The following is a 21,654-nucleotide window of genomic DNA, read 5'->3' on the forward strand; positions in this document are numbered from 1 at the left end:
ACTTCAATAGCAAATTTAGCAAAAGACCTGAATATTTATAGATTGCAAATATCTTTCCTTTCTCTGAGGATTGCCTTTTCCCATTCAATGTTTTTTGATAACTTAAAGTTTTAATTTTAATGTAATCTAATTTATTGTATTTTAATATAGTTAGTACATTTAATGTTCCATTAAAGTTATCTTTGTCTACTGTAAGCTCATGAACATGTTCTCTTATGTTCCTCTAAAATATTTATTTTTTTACCTTTTACATGTCACCTAGAATTGGGTTGAGTATATGACATGAGGTAGGAATCACAGTGTATTTTTTCCATATGATATTCAATTGATCCATAATAATATATTAAATAGATAATCTTTTATAAATCAGGTAACAATATACATGTATGTCTAGTTCTGGACTCTCTATTCGGTTATATTTTAAATTTATTTTTTTACTGTTCTTTTTACTGATATCACATTGTCATAGTTATGATAGCATTCTTGGTATCTAGCAGTGTAAAACATTTTTTTAAAGCCTGCTTGGATTTTTATTGGAATTGTGTTGAATCCTCAGATTAATGTGAAGAAAATTGATATATTTACAGTAGTTGGTCTTCCAACCCATTAATAATGGCATATCGTTCCTTTTATTTAGATAGTCTTAATTTATTTTGATAATGTTTTCTTGTTTTCAGTTTAAAAGTTTTGCACATCTTTTATTTATTTCTAGGATTTAAGTATTTGATGATTTTTATATTATAAATTGTATCTTTTCTAATTTCATTTTCTATTTGTTGCTAATATATAAAAATGTAACAATTCTTATATATTGACCTTGTGTCCTGCTACTTTATCAATTCTAATAGTTAGTAGATTCTACTGAATTTATTATATACCCAATTATGTAGTTTGTGAATAGCAGACTGATTTATTTTCTATTGAACTAGATTAAATCTCTGGCACAGTGTGGAACAGAAGTGGTCATAATGAGCAACTTTTTTAAATTCCCAATCTATGGGGGAAATTTTAATATTTTAGTGTTGATTATGACTGTTGCTGTAGTTTTTTGTAACTTCATTTATCAGATTAGAAAATTTCTTTCTATTCCTAGTTTGCTAAGAGATTTTTGTTTGCATGTGTGTTTGTTTTACGATGGATGGCTGTTGAATATTATCAAATGCTCTTCTGCATCTATTTAAATAATTTTATGGTTTTCTCCTTTTTCTCTGTTAATATGATTAATCACATTGATTGATTTTTCTAATATTAAACCACCCACTCATGCCTAGAATAAACCTCAGTTGGTTGTTGAATTAGGTGTGTTTCCCCAGAAGAAGACACTAGGTAAAAAATTGAAGGACAAGGAGATGATTCCTGAAAACACCAGAAAGAATATGAATGGGAAGCACTTTCTCTTCCTTTCTCTTTATGCGCGTGTGCGCACGCGCGCACACACACACACACACACACACACACACACACCATGCACACACACATGAATGGGCAATAAGTATATATAAGTATACATTTATGGGCATTAATATGAATTGAATTTAAATGGGGGATATAGCTATATGTGTACATTATGTATGTGCATATGAATAAATATATATTACATGTATATATACTGAATTTAATTAGTTAGTATTTAGGGATTTGTGATACTATACTCATGACAGTAATTAGTCTAGAATGTTTCTTTTTTGTAATATCTTGTCAGGTTTTAGAATCAGGGCTATCATAGCCTCATAATAAAAGGAAGTATTCCCTTTTTTCTATACTCTGTAAGAGCTTATATAACATTAGTGTTATTTCATCCTTAAATGTTTAGAAGAATCCTCAAATAATTTATCTGAGTCTAGTGGGGGTGCTTTGTGGGATGGCCTTTCACTACTATTCAATTTTGTTAATAAATATTGGACTACTCAAATTTTCTGTTTCTTCTTCTGTCAGCTTTGGAAGTTGTATCTGTTTTTGGTTTTTAAATATAAGAAAAAGAAACCTCTAAGCACACAAGAGCATAAACTTTGAGATATCATGTGAGATAAATGCATGCTCAGAGATGTGGCTGTTTTCCCTGCTTTGTCCAAGGATACAAAAAGTTAAGTATATTTATGACAGGAATGGACTCGTCAAATCAGAGAATAAAATGATCTGGAGGCACATGCTCATGCATTGACTCTAAAGCATTTCTGTGTTATCAACAGCCCTCTGTGATTATGTAAATTTAAAATAAATGGTTGGCACTCACAAATGTGCCTTAGAGCACACATAGATAATTAGAAAAGCACTGAGGAAGCCAGTTGTAGAAAGCAATTGTGACAAATCCACAAAAATAATGCTTCTCAATTAATAGTTAATATATATCAGGGGCTGAAGAGAAATTTGGCCCCTCCTACTCCAGAGCGTGCTCTCCCTTCAGCCAGTCCTCCATGAAATGCTGAGCTCTACCTGACTCCCTCCCCGCTCCAAGACTGAGAAATTGAAAACTCCAGGCCAGGATGCCACGGAAGTCTATCTCAAAGAAAGATTTAACAGTTCCCTTCTCAATTTGCAAGTAGGCTGAAAAAAAAAAGGCTGAAAGAACACCAGCACCAATGTTTGAATGTCAAGCTTGTTTAAAAGCCACAATGTTTAATGAGTACTTGGCTGCTGTTTTATTACTAACAGAAACCATCAGTAGTACCCAAGTAACAGTCCCTCCCCTCTCATCTTTTGGAAACAATTCATAGAGAAAGTGCATGTCAATTCTGTAGCTCTGACAGTCTGATTCTAGAAGAACACAAGGCATCATGTTATTAAAATCAAATGGGGTTTGATTGAAGGGTCCACAGAACACAGACAGCCCTTTTTAACAATCTGTGCACACAGATTACATGGTGGTGGTGTGAAAATCAATGAAAGAACAAAGGAGTTTAAAGGAATTACCTAGTGTGTGCAAATTTCAGACACTCTCATGACATGAGATACTCTGTGTAAGGTGGACATGTTTAATAAACCTCCACACCTAGAATTAAGGAACAATTCAGAGCAGTGAGTTAAGATGTAACTGAAACCTCTTGTAAATGGTGGAGAGGGATAAGTTTTCAAGAGTTTATAGAGTTTAATGATGAGCACTGGCCAATTTTAATAATCCTCCCCCCCCAGGAAGGATCTTTCTGCTGGCAAGAGTCTCCAATACACCCTCCATTGATGGAGTTTTGAAGTCTAGATCCTGGTTCAGCTGGACAACTGGCTTCTTGCATGGCCTATGTGAGTCTCCCCCACAGCATACTTCTTCAAGGTGGTTGGTGGGTAAAATCCCCTTGTGGATGAAGAGCTGAGACTCACTGGAGGTACAAGTATTTGGTAGTTGTGGAAAGTATGGCACTGTTAGTTCATTTAGGCCTTTGCCTTTGAACCAAGTCACTGAAGTTTTGACAAAAGAAAATAGTCTATAAATTGAGACCTGGGTTCTCAGAAAACTTGAATTGAAGTCCTGTTTCTGTCAATACATCACAGGTTGACCTTGGGCAAAATTCTGCCCCACATTGTGTCCCTGAATGTCCAATGAGAGGGTCCCCAATTCTTAATACAGCAATTCTAAAGCTTTTTGGCTCAGGGTTCTTTTACACTCTTAACAGTTATCAAGAACCCCAAAGAGCCCTTGGTTATGTAGGATCTATCAATTGGTATTTAGGAACTTAAACCGAGAAAATTTAAAAATATTTATTAAGTCATTTAAAAATAACAATAATAAACCCATTACATATTAACATAAATAACTATATTTTCCAAAACACAAATGATCAGTGAGATGAGTGACATTGTTTTACATTTTTTCAAATCCCCTTAATGTTAGGCTTAATAGAAGACAGCTGGATTCTTAAATCTGCTTCTGTATTCAATCTGTTATTATGTCACATGTCATGTTGTCTCTAGAAAAAAATCACTGTGCAATTGTGAGAGAGGGAAAGAAAACACAAACACATCTTAGTATTACTATGAGAAGAGTTTTGATCTTATTGGCCCCCAAAAGGGTCTCAGGGTCCCTCGTTAGTCCTTGGACAACATTGGGTTCTATAATCATCAGTATTGTGTTTAAATGTTACTATATTACTGAACTCTGCACCCCCTACTCTAGATCAAGTGCTGGACCAGGTATCCTGCTCCCTGTAAGGTGACTACACATTGATGCTTGAATTTTTCCAGGGAGGGGACAGCTTTCCCACCTCCAAATCTTAAGAAAAGTAAGTCATTTTATTTCCAGAATCCTTACCTGCATTGTGATTGGGCCACAATGTTGAATGTGTCCACCTACCAACTCAGGGTCTGTAACTGGTGCCAAGCTGTCTTATGCAGTACACACACACACACACAAAAAAAAAAAAAATACACAAAAAGTATATTCAATTTCTTGTTACTAGTAAAATAAACAGAATGCCTAATTCATACATCAAGGTAATTTGGCACATCATGTGGATTGCTCTAGAGTGGAATTGTATTCAGAATGCCCACACAAGGAGAGTAAGCTGATAATGCTCAGCCAACACTGCTGAGTAGCCTCATGCATTCAGAGAAACAGTGAGTACTTCATCAAGTGCTGGACTATGATCCAAAGACTTGGGTTTGGGCAGGGGGGAGCATGCTGCTGGGTCCAAGTGTTTGCATTATGAGCAACTTAATTCCCCTGGCTTCATACTCCCATCTGTAAAATGGTAAGAGTGTCACTCTACTGCCCTATTTAGGGTTCCAGAAGAGCTGGCTGGAAAAGACCCTGGGAAATGGTGGCGTTCTCTGCAACCTTGGAAAGAGGCTGCAGACTAGGACTGAGAAGGACAGCACCCATAGTAAAAGCTGCCAGCCTGGCTGTCTTGGGAAATAATAGCCAAGTTTCCCCCACTAGTTCTCCTCCCCTACTTCCCTGCTTCCAATGAATCTGGTCTCCACACTGGCATGATGAGGGGGTGGGAAGGCCATGTTCGAAATGGCATTTCTATTCACAGTTTCTCACAAGCTTAGCTGAAGCTCCCCACACCCCAAGATGGTAGCAGATGTGACGTTCCTGGGTTTGGGTAGTGAGACAACTGATTCCCTTTGAAATGTTTCTGGTAATCTACATGGTCTCTGCCAAGCCCCAGGAACCAGATGTGGCCTTGCACCCAGGTTATTTTGCCAATCTCTACATTTGGAGTTTTGCTGTCCCTTGCCAACTTCCTATCAGCTTCTGTGCTGACAATAGGGCCTGATCCACTAAAGTGAATTTGGACAGCAGTGGCAGAGGGCTGAAATGGCACCAATGCCAAGGCTGCTGGCCGTGATCTTACGATATCTTGTAGAGGAAGAAGTAAAGAATGGTTTCATAGACAGCAAACAGTGACAAGCACAGACTGCTTTAACTGCTACTTAGAGAACAATCACTATGTCCCATTTCCTCCGTGTAAAGCACTGTGATGAGGCCTTTATACTCATGATCCTATTTATATACACGTGGATCTCACTGGACCCACCACACAGCAGAGTGGGAACAGAAATTTTGGCCAATTGAGATTATCACTGGCCTGTGCCTGGGATCAAAGCCAGACTGACTGCCACCTACCCAGGACTTCCCATCCTACACTATCACTCATTGGGGCAGGGTATGAGGAGACAGTTGGCTTAGCAACAATTTCAACTTGGACTTGTTTATCAAGACATGCTGGAGAAGGCAGTGGAGGCAGAGTTCCTGGACTGTGGGTGACTGAACTAAAGGGACCTCAATTTCATAGGAAGGGCAACAAGAACTAGCCTCAGTGCTGGTGGTTTTCACTCAACAGCCTGCAAAGTGCTATGATATCCACTGCCTCCCTGGAACCTCCCATTAAGCCCAAGAGGTCAACAGGGCAGAGTCCCCATCATTTTTGTAAAATGAGGAAACTAAGTTTCAGAGAGGTGGGGTGACTTAGTTTCCCAAAGACCCATATCTGAGGTAGGAGGCTAAATACTGCCCGCCCCCTAAAATATCCATGTCCTAGTCCCTGGAACCAGTGAGTGTTGTATGACAAGAGAGACTTTACAGATGTGATAAATTAAGGATCTTGAGAAGGAGAGATGATCCTGAATTTTTCAGATGGGCCCCAAATGCCATCACAAGTCTTCTTACAAGAGAGAGGCAGAGGGAGATTTGCTGCAGACAAACAAGGAGAAGGCAGTGTGATGTTGAAAGCAGAGATTGGAGTGACACAATTAGAAGATGAAGGAAGGGGCCATGAGCCAAGGAATGCAGGTGCCAGTAGAAGCTGAAAAGAACAAAGAAATGGATTTTCCCTTCAGAGTCTCCAATAGCAACCAACCCTGCTGACACCTAGACTTTAGCTAAGTGAAACTGACTTGGGGCTTGTGTCCTCCAGATCTATAAGAGAATAAACTTAGCTTGTTTTGTTTGTATGTTTTATAATATTTTCTAACCATTTTCTTCTTATTATTCTTAAATATGTTTTTATTGATTTCAGAGAGGAAGGGAGAGAGAAAGAGAGATAGAAACATCAATGGTGAGAGAGAATCATTGAGCAGCTGCCTCCTGCACGCTCAACACAGGGGATGGAGTCTGCAGCCCTGGCATGTGACCTGACTGGAAATTGAACCGTGACCTCCTGGTTCATAGTCTCAACCACTGAGCCATGCTGGTCCGGCAAGACCTTATTTCTAATGGGCACTTCCATGTCATTTCCTTAGGCTCCTACTATATTTCAACTAAGATCTAGTTACTAGTAAGTTCTGTGAAACCTAAACTTTTCATTTTGGGAATCTGCTTTTATCTAAATTTCACAATGCAGGGAAAAGAGTTTACTTCCACTGAACATTGACTGGAATCGAAACATCATGGAGCTTGCCAAGCAGATCCTTGGAGTGTTTCAGCACTTGGTACGCATGCACCCACTGAACAGGTTTCAGACCTTCTGAGCACTTTAGATGGTATGGCAGGTGACTTTTAAAATGCTCCTTTTACAGGGACGTAGGTCACGACTTCTCCCTCCATATTTCCAGCATCTGCCAAAGGCACAATTTATAAAATACTTTCACAAACATATTTTGTTCCCCCCCCACCCCCTCACCATTATTCTGGGCATTATCCAGGGAAATGTCCCTGTCCCACTTCAGGGGTTTTTCAATCTTTGGAGATCACTGTGTCAACCCTCCCTTGCTCTATAAATGTGGCCACTTAGGCCCCAAACAGGAAACAAGACCAGGAAGTTGCTGATGGCTCAGCAGGAAAGGAGCTCAAGTCTTGCCCACCTCACTCCTCCATCCCCCTCAATACCCTTCCCTTCCTGGGCCCAGGCACTGGGCCACTGTGTTCACTTTCAAAGCTAGGTTACAGTCTGGGGAGCAGCCACAAGTTCTGCTTTTGAAAATTTGCCAGGACACAGCAAAGAAGGGGTGTGTGTTTATGAGCTGGCAGAAAGATGGCTTGGGTCTTTGGTGATCTAACAAATCTTGGGGCTGGGAGGCAGGTCAAAGGTCAATACAGATGCATTGGTTTTACACAACAGAGCTTGCTGTGGATGAGTTGTGGGCAAATCACTGTTTTGTAAATTGAATCTTTAACCCCCACCCGGGGCTCTATTTATTGCAGGCCCCTGAGAACTCCTTTTATAAAGCAAAGAGTTTTCTTGTAATGCAAATCACTACCCCTAATTGGCCTACATGGTAACTCCTGCGCCTTCAGTTGCTTAAGGGAGCCATGTCCCTTTGTCACCAATAGTACATTTTTATTATTTTGTTTTGTATAAATATGGTCAACTGGACCTCACTGCTGATGCCTCCAGTCCCAGAGACGGCCCACCTGGACTCAGGGGCAAATCCCGTCGGCCCGCCACCTTCCTTCCCCCACCCTGTGGAGGTTGGTATGGAGCAGTTAATTGGGAATCTGGGAGTGCACGTGGCACTCCACACCACCTGCAGCCATCTCCCAGAGTGTGCCCGCATCCTCCGAGGCCAGCAAAGAATACCAATTGCATGATTACTGGGCCCCCTCAGGAGCCCACAATAAGAAATTAAAGGCATATACATGCCTGAATTAAAGGGCCCTCTTCTTGCAGCTAATCACCAAAATTGGTCACTGGGTTGACCCCTCCCACCTTTGGTGAAAGAACATGGTCTTTCTCCTATTCTGTTCAACCACTACATTCTCAGAAATGTGTGAGGGAGGCTAAGCTTTGCATGGGCTCCTCTTCCCCTCCAAACTTTTTCCCCAGATCTTGCTGTTCCCAGCACTAGGGCATCAGTTTGTCATGTCTGACACAGAAGACAGATCAGTTTCAGCCCCAAGACCGCATAGGTGTGAGGGTGGCCCGACATTTCTATGAATGCCTCCATCAGGGCCCTTTGCAGGTTTCAGAAAAACGTCCACCTCCCTCTCTGTGTATGTTTCACGCCCTGATCAGGTTCATTTTACCTGGATGAAGTGTCCTGAAGCGACTGACGTGGTAGTCAAGGTACAAGCCTAAGACTTTCGTTCCAGAATCAGGGTAGAGACTCTCTGTGCTGCAGGGCCCACTGCCTTCTGCTGGTGTGTGTCTCCTCGGGGCAATAGGAGAACCTCTTTGCATCCTCCTAGGGAAATCTGGGCAGCCCCAAGGGCAGGAGCCAGAGCAGGAGCTGAAAGATGCCTGTGTCTGCTGGGAGAGGCCCTCGGGGCTAACACTCTGTCCCAGGGACAAATTCTTGTTAGGTGCACAGAAGATGCCTTTCAAAACCTGTGGAAAGCAAACAGGAGAGAAGCCTCAAGGAAGAGCCTGCCCTCCCCCAGGACCTCCTCCTGAGGCCTCCCTTTTTCCTGCCAGGTTAATGATGGGGTTGAATCACCTAATCTCCAGGGATGCTTTCCCCTTGAGTTCTGGAAATTAGATGTAAACTGTGGTCTTGCTTCCAATCATGGCTGTGGGCACTTTCTCTGGGACAAGGGCCCAATCCAGAGAAAATGGTAGTGTGGCCTGTGATCTTGGAGCTGGTGGGAAATCCTAATATTCATACTATAATATTTTGAATGGTAGCCCCCATTCAAAACATTATAGTATGTTCATCTGGAATCTATGAATATGACCTTATTTGAAAAAAGGATCTTTGCAGATGTAATGAAGTTAATGATCTGGAGATGAGAGATTTTGGATTATCCAAGTGGGCTCTAAATACAATGCCATGTGTCTTTATAAGAGAGAGGCAAAAGGAGACTTGAGACACACAGGGGAGAAGATGATGTGAAGATGGAAACAAGAGATTTGAGTGACACAGCCATAAGCCAAGGAAGCCCGGGGTCACCAGAAGCAGCAAGAGGCAAAAAAGAATTCTACTCCAGAGTCCTTGGAAGGAGCGTGGCCCTGCTGACACCTTGATTTCACACTCTGGCCTCCAGAATTTTGAGAAGATAGATAAACACATGCATACATACATACACACATTTCTGCATAAATTAATATTGTTTTAAGCCAAGGTTGTGGTAATTTGTTATGGTGTTGCAGAAGACCAAGAAGACCAAGGACGCTTTTGAGAAAGTTGGAGGGACACTGTTTAATAACGCCAGCGGACTCAGGGAACAGCCTTCCAAATCTGAGTGAAGGAACACGCATGGGACCCTCCCTTATATCTCCCTCCCTGTGCTCTTTGTCCCACAAACATGGATCATGCTTCCGGTCCTTTTCTCGGGCCTTGCAAGAAGACCCCCAGGTGTTGGGGGTCTCCAGGCCATATATGGTGGTCTGGCCTGGCGTCAGAGTTAGGAGCCCTCCCTCTGGGCAGTGTACTGTCCACAGTCCAATGGCCTCTGTAACCAGTTCTGCAAGACCAGTGTCTGGGAAAGAGGTAGTGACTTAATTATAGGTTATCAGGAATGGACACTGAGCTTACTGGCCTGGATTCAGATCACTAGCCCCAAATATCAGGGCTACATTGGAATTAGCCCTTTTTGCCTCTTCAATGGCTGTCACAGGAAACCAACACATATATCATAGCAACAAGCCCAAGGAGAGGAAGAAGGAGAAGGAAGGAAGGAAGAGGGAGAAGGAAGAAAGAAGAAGCCACCAGCAGCAGCAAAGCTACCACTTACTGAGCATCTACCAAGGGCCAGGTAGGCACTGTCCTGAGGCTCTCAGAGCCGGGCCCCATACCACAGTTGTACCATAAGAAGCAAGCCTTTCCCGCATCCCCTTTGCATAGGAAGAAATGGATCCAGGGTTGAAACCCCAGCAGTGAGACTAGAAGCCTCCTCCTATCCCCACCCACAGGTGTGTGTATGTGGTCATAGAAAGACTGCTGGGAAGCCTTACCAACAGTCTGCATAAACTGCATACTACAAATGGTGAAGGGAAAGATCAGGGTTCTAAGAGAAGCACAAAGAGCACAAACTCTCTGAGAGTTCAGGAGAGAAACCTAGAGGAGGTGGCACTAGAACTGGCCCTTCAGGGATGGAATATGGACAACCCAGCTCAGCTGCCCTGCCTCAGTCCCTCTGCAAACACCACAGAAGTGGTCCCAGAGGAAGTTGGGAACCTAGGGCACACTCAGTGTTCTGAAGGATCCAATCCTGAGGTGAGCCTTCTTGACATCATATTTTTCTCTCCTGTGTGGCGAGTGCGGGTGGGGGGCATGTCTCGGTAATTGGCCAGAAACCTACGTAGAACACTGAACCCCCTAATCTTATTTTTTTCCACAGCCTCTCAATAACCATTCCTATCCATTTGCTTCCTCAATATACTACTCATGGGGCTAGCTTTCCTGCCATTATAGCCTAGGCCTTGGACCCCCCCCCCTCCAGGGACTAATGTGGCTGCTCTTTTCCCTTGCCCCTCTTTGCACACAAGCATTTCTCCTGCTGTGATTCCCATGGGACAGAAAAGCATTACCAAGATGGCCCAGTTGCATTACCTACACAGCTAGCTCTCAGTGATGACATGATGGGAGTCTGGAATGGGCTACAAGGATGGGGAGGAGGAAGAAGTGTTGCCTGTGACTGATGGATGAACTGGGCTGCAATAGAGTAGCTGGCTGCTCCTCAGCTCTAGTGATTAAGAGCTAGGCTGCAAAGAGGCTTTGCAGAGCAGCATGCTTTTTCACATGTTAATGCTGATGTTAGTTGTTCTCCATGGGGCATTTTCAATGCAGCTTGCTTCTTTTTTACATCGTTCATGGAAAAAAAAATCATTAAATTGTTTGCATTTTATCAATTACACCATCTTAAAATCGAGGACACACAGTATTTGGGTGGTCGAGAACCTTGACTTTGACTTTATGTGCTGTTCAGGACATTTGGAGTAGTTGATTATCTTACCTTGTAATAGCCAGATAAATCCAGAGCTATTTTTTAATCTTTCTTGTTAAAATCCTTGCAGAAAAAAATGACATTTTATTACAAGTTCAGAATTCTCTAGCCCTGGCCTTTGCTGTGTTTTTATAATATAATGATTGAGAGGGGGAAATGTTTAGGAGCTCAGCAGTCACATCAGAGCACAGCAATACCTGACATTATATCCTTGGTTTTTCTCTATCATGCTTATGTGCATGGCTAACAACTCACCCACTGCCAAGCTGTGAGTTCCTGGAAGGCAGGGATTCTTTCATTTACAGGGCTGTGCCCCAGGAATGGCTAGAACATAGTAGGCTTGGAATCCAGTAGGTGCTCCATAAAGATTATTTTTAATGAATAACTTAGTATGAGTAAGTGAGTGCATAAGTTCATGGGGAACTGAGGTTCAGAGCAGGTCACAAGCTAGTAAAAGGCAGAGCTGAGACAGGACCCCAGGCTGATGTCAGAGTTCACTTTGTGCCCTCCCCCATAGCAGTGATGACAGGTCTTTGTGCTGACACTCTCAGGGGAAGCAAGTGTAAAGAGCCTGAGGGGGTGAGAAAAAGCTGTAGACAAAGACAGGAAGTCTCTGTCTCTAGGTAAGATGAGAGCCAGGCTTTTTGGTGCCTGGGGGGCTATGCCTCCTGACAAGGGTAGGTAAGTCATGGAAGATCTGGGGACAAACTGCAGGGATGCCCTTTAGGTGGTTTTTGGGTATGATGTCTAGCTGTGGGCTAAGGGGTGAAGCTTACTTTCCCAACAGCCAGAGGAGCAGAAAGGAAGGAGTAAGCAGGAAAGAGGTGTGGAGGACATCTGCAAAGGCTGAGGTAGTCTGCATAATATCTACACTCTTCTCAGGTGTCCACAGAATGAACCCCAAATTCCTATTCCAAAACAACTCCAGGCCTTCAAAGAGTAGGCAAGGGTGATGCCAGAGAGATGGTGGACCAGGGACACCCTGCAGGAAAGGGAGAGCAAGAGAGGCCAGGGCAGGAGTCAAAATCTTTGGATGCTATCTGCTGTGCTCTGTGACTCTGGACCCCTTCTCTCTCAGCTGCTTTTCCTTCCCCTTTTCCCCCATTTGGAATTGGTTAATTTCCTTGCCAACTAATGTGCATATATCCCTTCAATCCAATTAAACAAAAAACCATTGCGTATCTTATCATGTGCAAGGTATTGAGACTTGAGAACAAATTCAGCTCCATCCCCTGGAAGGAGAAAGAAACCCCTGGTTAAGTGAGTTTGCCACAAGACCAATGTAATCTTGATATGGACCCTCTCGAAGGGACTAGAGCAGAGGGAGGGTGTCATTCTCAGCTCTGCCAGCCTGGAAAGCTGTTAGAAAGTGGTGGGATTTGAGCTAAGTCTGGAATTATGGAAAGAAAGTGGGCATGTATGAAAAATAATCCTAGGTAAGGAAGAAGTAAGCAGAAGCTGGGGGTAGAGGAGGGCAGAGTATACTTTGAGAAATGGACAAGGCTGGGATACAGATGTGTGTGAGGATGGATGGGGGAATGGGGAGAGGAGAACTGCAGAGGTAGGCTGAGTCCACCTGACCTTGAGTGCAAGCAGCTCAGCAGCATCTTACAGGCACCAGACTTTCCATCAAAGGCCTATCGGCAAGGGTGGAAGCCAAGCTGACCTTTGGGAAAATACCTCTAGTGGTTGAATGCAGGAATATGTATTCTCAAGATGGAACATTTTTCTTCTCTTTCTCTCTCTTTTACTTTTGTTTTTCTTTTTTCCTTTTGCTGGGTTGTGGCTGGGAGAGAGAAATAACCAACTCAGAGGAAATGCAGATTCCAGGACTTAACACATGAGAATTCAGGTGATATATGGATTGCCTATACCACACCAACTGTGTGGCAGGAGAGCCTGGTCAAGCAGTAGCAGCAAGCTCTGTGAAGACTGAGTAGTGGAAACTGTGTGCTTCCCAATGCTCCTAACGTTCTTACTGCAGTGCAGTGAATGGTGGTCCCCAAAGATATGTCCACCAGGAACTTGTGAATGTGATCTTATTTAGAAAAAGGCTCTTTTCAGGTGTAATCAAGGTAAGGATTTCAAGATCATATCATCCTGCATTATCCAAGTTGACCCTAAATCCAATGACAAGTGTCCTAAGAAGAGGAGAAAAAAATAAAATAAAAAAAGAAGAGGAGAAATGCAAAGAAGAAAGGCATGCTAAGATGCAGGCAGAGATTGGAGTGACACAGCCAAAAGCCAAGGAACACCTGGAGCCACTAGAAGCTGGAGAAGATGCAAGGAAGAATCCTCCCCTAGAGCCTTTAGAGGGATTACAGCCCTGCTGCCATGTTGATTTCAACTCAGTGATACTGACTCTCTCAAAGGCCGTGCATCATTTCCCATCTGCATCCCCCACTAGACTGCACTCTGAGAAGGCAGGGACCATGTTTCACTCATAGTTGTAGCCCCAGTATTTCACACAAGGCCAGGCATGTACTGGAGCTCTGTAAATATTAACTGAGTGAATGAATGGGGTTAATATTGTAGGAGTTCAGAGGTACATGTATATACCAAGCACTGTCTGTAGATGGATATCCCTTCCATATTCATATGATTGTTTGTCCTTGGGTGTTCTTTGATCAACAGATTATAAAAGTATCGCTAGTTGCTGTTAAGTTTTGTCTGCAAAACGTTTGGATATTGGAGCAGAGAGATGACTATGGTAGATGAAGAAATGAGGCCCAGCCTGTGATTCTTCCTTCCATCACAGCCTGTTTCTAAGCCAAACTGGAGAAGTATCAAGACAACCTTCTTCCAGTGCAGTATCTATTCAACCTGGATCCTGACCAGGCACTCTTAGCCAAAGGCAGGTGGTGTTGGTAGCAACTGGGAATTGCAAGCAATCCTTCTGCAGACACTTGCCAGCAGGGGCCAGGAAAGAGCCCAGCCAGCTAAGAAATGTTCAAGGAGTATTCAGTCCCATCTGGTCATTTCCTCACCTTCAGTCTTCTGGCGAAGGCAGGTTTATATTCTGTCTGGGTGGGAAGAGTCTAGTGGGATAAGCCTGTTCCCAAGAGTTTTTCCCATAGTCTGTCCAGAGGTGTCTTTGCCCTCTGCCTAGGGTAATAATTTGTAAATTGCTCGTTACAGGTACTGGTCCCGGGAGAGATTCTGAAGACAGGCTTTTGAGAGCTTCTGTGGTCCCTTATAGGCACCCAGGCTAATGTGCTAGCTAAATAAAAATGGTTTAGACAACTTTCCTTAAATAATCGGGCAAGTGAATCTCTCTTTTTTTTTTTTTATTCATTAGGGATATTGCACCTGAAGAGCCTCTTTGTTTCTTGGGATTTGGGTGCCCAGCCAAAGTGGGGACACTGATAGTGAAATAAGGCTTTGAGAACATTCATACATTCATCTCGGGTAAAAACTGCTGTTTAAACTTTAACCCTGCTATTTTGACGTCTGCACATACTTACTTGCTTAAACAATAGAGTAGCTACCTCAGCCCCCAGATTGAGACCTGGAAACTCACATTAATCCATACCACATCACAAAGGTAATTTTCCTGTGCCTGTGGACCAGAACCACAGGAGATTGATTCACACTGACTCAGTGGCTCCAGGAGTTGACTACCTTTAGAGATTATTAACCCTGCTCAGTCCTGCTTTTGTACAATCTGCTTTCGCAAGATAAGTCTGCATTCCAATGTCTAGAATTTAGAATTTAGCATTTAGAACAAAGGAAAATTCTTGTGGTTTAGACCTTTAAAAGGACTGCCTACACCTGGGACAGCGCGGTCGTGAGTGTGGCTACCTGCGTGTGGTGCCCTCGCGGCCGTCCTGGCCAGTTCAATAAATCCTTGCCTGCTTTTTTAATCAATTAGCAGCCTCTGGTGATCTTATTTTTGACTCCAGGGTTAGACCCCACAACATTTGGAGGCCCCAGCGAGATACCCGAGGGAGAGGTGAGAGGGCCCTCCAGAAGGGGCTGGAGGCTCTCCCGCTCAAGGAAGGTGAGAGGGACCCCCCAGAAGGGGCCGGAGGCTCTCCCTCCTTTCGGGGACCTTAGCCGGAGACAGGATCCGCAAGGATTTATTGAAAAACAGGGAGACTGGTCTCACAAGAGGTAAGGCACCTGGGTTGAGATCTCAAGGGTGAGTCTGTCGGAGGGCTGGACGCAGCATAACCTCCAGACTCTGGTCGGAGGACACAACGGTGTCCTCGGCCCAAGGATAGGTACTTGGTTGTGTCCGGACTGTTTGTTTTGTCGTGGTGGTGTCAGGATTATTTGTTTTGTGTTTTGCTCTTTGTCAAAATGGGTCAAGGTTCGTCTGTGTCTCCGTGTTCCCCCTTACAATGTTTTTTGAAAAATTTTCAGGACTTCAAGAAACGGGCGGATGATTACGGCTCTGATGTTAATGCTATTGATTTACAGAAATTTTGTGAACGGGAATGGCCTAACTTTGGGGTTGGCTGGCCATCGGAGGGTTCCTTTGATCTTCTGTCTGCATATCAGGTCCACCATGTGGTCTACGGATGGCCTGGTCACCCCGATCAGATCCCGTATATCCACATTTGGGTTGACATTCTAGCTGAGAAACCCCAGTGGCTACAGGCCTGCCTCCCAGGGGGAAAATTGGGACAGAGACAGAATATCTTTTGGCCGCCCCTAAGAAGGGGAGGCCACCCCAGGTCCTACAGGAGGAGGAAGAAGAGCTCTCTATTCCTAGGCCACCTCCATATGTCCCACCTGGCCCGGGGCGAACCTCCCCAGCTGCCCAGGACTCCCAAGTGAGTCAGTCAGCGGCGTTTCCACCCCAGGCCCCAACAGCCCAGCCCCTCCAGATGGATTTACTCCCGGTTCTTGCCGCAGTCCAGGAGGCTGCCACTGCTGCCACCGCCGTGGCCGTTGCTGCAGCTCCTCCAGCAGCGGCCGATTCCACTGTAGACACAGCAGCTCTGAAGCAGCCGCCTGCGCCTCCCCCGCCTCCCCTGCCCGAAATCCCTTCTCCCCCTGCTCCCTCAGTCCTCCCTCCCGATCCGCCCTACTCCCCTTCTAACCCCTTTAGCCCCTCCCATACCAGGAAGGGGACGACTTATGGGGAGAGGACCGGAGGGACGGACTCTCAGGCCGTTCCCATCCTGCCCCTGAGACAGGCAGGGCCCCCAGGCACTGGACCGAACAGACAGCCATGTATGACCTATGTCCCGTTCTCCACCAGTGATCTCTACAACTGGAAGAGTCAGAACCCATCCTTTTCACAGAATCCCCAGGGGCTGATCTCCCTACTGGAGTCTGTCTTTTTCACTCATCAACCAACATGGGATGACTGCCAACAGATCCTACATACCCTTTTCACCTCTGAGGAGAGAGAGAGTGCGGACAGAGGAGAGGAAGCTGGTCCTTGATGCTGATGGGCAGCCTAGCGGGGACCCTGGGAGGGTGGAAGCGGTTTTCTCCAGCGCAAGGCCAGGTTGGGATTTTAATGATCCCCGGGAAAGGGAGGCTTTAGACCAGTATCGCCAGACTCTGTTGAGGGGAATCCGGGTGGCGGCTCGGAAACCCACTAACCTCTCCAAGGTGTCGGAGACTACTCAGGGGCCGAACGAGAGCCCTGCCTCTTTTCTGGAGCAGCTGTGTGAGACCTACCGGATATATACACCCATAGATCCAGATGCTCCAGAAAACAGACAGGCCATAAATGTAGTGTTCGTGTCCCAGTCAGCCCCAGATATTAGGAAAAAGCTACAGAAGTTAGAAGGCTTTGAGGGGAAGTCACTGTCTGAGCTGGTCGAGGTAGCCCAAAGGAGGCTGAAGAGGCAAAGTTTTCAATAACCGAGAAGACCAAACCGCTGACTTAAATCAAAGAATGGCCAAGGTCCTCCTAGCAATGAATAAGGGGAAAGGAACTAAGAAGGAAGGGCACCGTGGTGGACAAGTCCCCCCTCGAAGCAGGCTAGGCAGAAACCAGTGTGCCAATTGCAAGGAAAAAGGGCACTGGAAAAACGAATGCCTGAAGAAAAGAGGAGGACGAGCAGCTCCGATTTTGGTGGAGGAGGTAGATTAGGGAAGTCAGGGCTCTGGAGCCCCCCTGGAGCCCCGGGTAACCCTTTAACCCTTACAGTAGGGGGGGTAACCTGTAGACTTCTTAGTAGACACCGGAGCTACATTTTCAGTATTCAAGTCGCCAGTTGGCCCCACATCCAAAGAACGGGTAACAGTTCAGGGGGCAAATGGGAAGATCCAGTCCTACCCATGGACGAGGGGCAGAATCTCAAATTTGGGAACCGGACTGATTACACATTCCTTCCTGGTGATGCCAGAGTGCCCTTACCCCTTACTGGGCCGAGACCTCCTAACAAAATTAAAGGCCACCATTACCTTTGAAGAAGGCCAACCCGAGGTAAAACTGGGGACGGCGGGTGTGTTCCTACTAACATTGCCACAGGAGGAAGCATACCGGCTGCATGAGGAGCCCAACCGGCAACCCAGCTCATGGCTCCCAGTTCTGCGGGAGGAGATACCACAAGTATGGGCAGAAGACAACCCTCCCGGGCTGGCTGCTCACCGACCACCTATAATCGTCCAACTCGTGAGTATTGCAGAGCCGATCCGGGTAAAGCAATATCCTATGAGCCAGAAGGCCCGGGTGGGAATAGCCAAGCACATCCGGAGGCTTCGGGAGGCGGGAATACTCATTCCCTGCCAGTCCCCTTGGAACACCCCCTTGCTGCCAGTACAGAAGCCCGGCACTGATGACTACCGGCCTGTACAAGATTTGAGGGAGGTGAACAAACAGGTAGAGACTATTCATCCAACTGTGCCCAACCCGTACACCCTCCTGAGCCACCTCCGGCCAGAGTGCAGATACTACACTGTCCTAGACTTAAAGGATGCCTTTTTCAGCCTCCCCCTGGCCCCACAGAGCCGCTCCATCTTTGCCTTTGAATGGACAGATCCTGAGGAAGGCAGTTCTGGCCAGCTAACCTGGACCAGGCTCCCCCAGGGATTTAAGAACTCCCCAACCTTATTTGGAGAAGATTTAAGCCAAGATCTTGTAGCCTACCGGTTGAGCCATCCCCGGGTGACCCTCCTCCAGTATGTAGACGACCTCCTAGTAGCAGCAGAAAACTCAGAGGAGTGCCTTGAGGCAACCAGAGACTTAACTACAGGTACTGGTGGATTTAGGGTACCGGGTATCAGCCAAGAAGGCCCAAATATTTGAAACCAAAGTAACTTATCTAGGATACAACATACAGGAGGGGAAGAGAACTTTATCCCCGAGCCGGATACAAGCAATCCTAACTATCCCCACTCCCACCACCAAGAGGCAGGTACGGGAGTTCCTCGGAGCTGTAGGATATTGCTGACTGTGGATATTAGGATTTGCTGAGATTGCTAAACCGCTCTATGCCTGTACAGGGGGAAAGAACCCCGATTTGGAATGGACACAGGAGGCTGAAGAGGCATTTGAGAAACTAAAGCAGGCATTAGTCAGCGCCCCTGCTTTGGCCCTACCAGACCTAGAGAAGTCCTTTCTTCTGTTTGCGGCTGAAGCAAACGGGGTGGCCAAGGGAATGCTGACCCAAACCTTGGGGCCCTGGAGGCGGCCTGTAGCCTACCTTTCCAAAAGGCTAGATCCGGTGGCAGCAGGATGGCCAAGTTGCCTGCTTTTTAAATCAATTAGCAGCCTCTGGTGGTCTTATTTTTGACTCCAGGGTTCGACCCCACAACAATAGAGCTGGGGTTCAGGAGGGAAGGGAGGGTAGCACAGGTTGCCAAATTAAGATGTTTGCAAAGTCCAGAGATGCACCTGAACACACTGGTGTTCCACAGCTTTCCTCTGCCTCCAGCGCCCTCTCTTACTTTGGCGGCTCCCCAAGGTTTTTTAAGCTCCAGACTGAGGTCCGAGGGAATTTTCCTTGAGCCTTAGAGCCCAAAAGGATCAGTAAGGTAGCTCTCTGATCACCTCCTGATTTTTTTCATGAGCCCTCAGAGGGGCCTTACACAAGCTCTGTCCAAGGCAAGGATGCTGAGAAGAAAGGCAGCCTCACAAGGCGGTTGGCAGGAAGATATATCAAGGAGAAGGGAGGCTTGGGTCATGTGAGCACTGGTTCTCCAGAGCCTGTGATCTGTGCCCTGAGTTGCCTGGTTGCTTGGCCCTCACCCAACTGTGCTGGGTCCAAGGAATCACCCCAGGCAAACCTTTCTGAAATGAAGGCCGAAGGAAGGAATGTGTCCCTCCTGTGCACTAACACTTTCCTAGGGCAGCAAAGCTCCTTTAACTAACATACCTCTGATTAGAATTTTATTCATTTCATTTTTTAAAATTTATCTTTATTGTTGAGAGTATTACAGATGTCCTCTCCCCTCCCCCCCCCATTGCCCTTCTCCAACCGGGTCCCACCCCACCTTCACCATCCTTTTGTCTGTGTCCATGAGCAATGTATATATGCATATAAGTTCTTGTTTCACAGTCTTTCTATTCTCACCATGTATTTCCTGATGTAATGATGAAAGAAAAAAAAAAGCTTACATACAAATTAGCTACATTTTCATTCAGTTTGTTTTATGAGCATGAAAGGTTTAAACAAGGTATCCAGATTACATGGATTAATCAGATGTTTTACATTAAAAAACACACAATAAAATAAGTTGCAGCTTATAATATAAACCTCAGCAGGCTTTGATTTTCTGCCGCTAAGCTATTTAAAAAAATTATAAAGACATGAACAGTAAACTGATGCTATGCATAAATTAAGCTATCGAATGTAAATGTTTGCCTTTAGATAGTGATGTATGGAAATTTAGCCATAAACTGTGGGCTGGAGATGTTAATAGTGCTAAACCTGAGCTTTAATCAGCCGCCAGGGCAAGATGGGCCAGGACGGCAGTGCAGGGCTCCCTTCTCTCCCAGCGCCATCAGACTAGATGGAGCAGACTGAGCAAGCAAGACCATTAGAGTTGTCAGACTCTCCAAAAACCCCTGCCAGGAATTGAAATGCATATTGTTGGGTGCCATTAGCAAGGCAAAGAGCTCTCCTGGGAGGGGTGCCAGGTTTGGGTTGCTTTTCTCCAGTTATGTTCTGAGGTGCCTGCAAGCTAGTCTTGCTCCAGGAAGAACACAGTTATGTCTACACACGTCCTTAAACTGTCTCCCCTTAGTAAGCTAGAGATAGCAGTCAGTTCTCCTAAAACCGCAAGCAGGCTGCTGCAAATTGTAAACATGCTTATTGATAAGCGTCCCCAAACATCGCCATTATAGCAGACTAAATACAAGGGCGTCTAAGAGGCAAAGAGCTTGCAGTGGGAACATCTTAATATTTGGAAGTTTTTAGTTTGCTTAAAAACACACTCACAAAACTAGGTCCATACCCTTGATGATGAGCTGGGCTGGAGGCAGGAGTCTGCCTTCCCTTCCCAAATCTCTGCTACCCACCCCCAGCCTGACCCCATGGTACCCTCAATCCCACCTGTCAGCCCCTATGGGAAAGCAGTAGCAAGATTAAGGTGGATTTGAGTTGGAATGGACCTTCCTCAAAGAGAGGCTCATCCACCTATCCCCCCTTCCTGCACCAACTCCACAGGGGCCCAGAGACTTAGTGGCCTTGGCCTGGCAGCTGCACAGAGGGAGCTGAGCCAGGGTGGTCTACTCCCCAGGAATGTTTCCAGGGGCTGGGGCCAAAGGGAGATTGAGCTTCTAGGCCTGGGAAGGCCACCTTCCTGCATATAGGGAAGGAACCCTGGCCTTGGCTCTGGCCCCAGCCTGGCCATTTCATGTCCCATGGGGTCCCCAGCAACTTTTGCAACTGCTGAGGTATGGGAGTGGAGGAGTCCCCTTTTCCCCAGGTGATAAACCCTTTTGTGATTGCCTGGTCACATTTTTCACAGGCTTTCTCTGTCCTTTGTTTATCTTGATCCTCACCACCAACAGCCCAATTAACATGAGAGAACACAGACCTTGCAAGCTGTCTCATAGCTACTCTCCTGGTCTCTCAGGGCTATACCTCCCCCCTCCCCTAGCCTCCCACCCCTGGCAGTCTTGGGGAGGTCTGTGACTACTGATTATTTCTTATTTTCAAGGCTGGAAATACACCAACTCTTTTTATCCAGAGATTCATGGCTGTCCCTGGAGGGTTAAAATACAAATAGCAGTTTCTGAGCATGCTAATAAATAGATAGAGTCAAACAAACAATTTATTTGCTGGCCTCCCAGCCCCTCAGTGGACTCGTTGGTCTGCCCGCCTCACTAATGTGCCTACCAGTTTCCCTGGGCATGCTCTCATTCTGCCAATGCTGGGAGAGAGCTGGCAAAGTGGGCTAAAAATAACATGAACAAAAGACAGAAAACAAGCAGCCACCACCCAAGCAAGACACTGACTGCTCTTGGACCAGTCCTGTGCCCCAGG

The 21,654-nt window shown here is 45.6% G+C and overlaps 1 protein-coding gene across 1 annotated transcript; it reads left to right on the forward strand.

Annotated features, from left to right (window-relative positions):
• Window positions 1-17,254: 17,254 nt before the first annotated feature.
• Window positions 17,255-18,470, forward strand: LOC129149860 (endogenous retrovirus group K member 25 Pol protein). Its single transcript, XM_054719588.1, has 2 exons — window positions 17,255-17,303; window positions 17,389-18,470. Exons 1-2 carry the CDS (start codon window positions 17,255-17,257, stop codon window positions 18,468-18,470), a joined length of 1,131 nt encoding a protein of 376 aa, XP_054575563.1.
• The last annotated feature ends 3,184 nt before the right edge of the window (window positions 18,471-21,654 follow it).

Source organism: Eptesicus fuscus, chromosome 1 (genome assembly GCF_027574615.1).
Source record: "Eptesicus fuscus isolate TK198812 chromosome 1, DD_ASM_mEF_20220401, whole genome shotgun sequence".
Lineage (NCBI taxonomy): Eukaryota > Metazoa > Chordata > Mammalia > Chiroptera > Vespertilionidae > Eptesicus > Eptesicus fuscus.

Coding starts and splice junctions, on each gene's coding strand:
- LOC129149860 (XM_054719588.1), top strand. CDS start 17,255: ATGCCTGAAGAAAAGAGGAGGACGAGCAGCTCCGATTTTGGTGGAGGA. Junction 17,304..17,388: donor CTCCGATTTTGGTGGAGGAG/GTAGATTAGGGA, acceptor GGTAACCTGTAG/ACTTCTTAGTAGACACCGGA.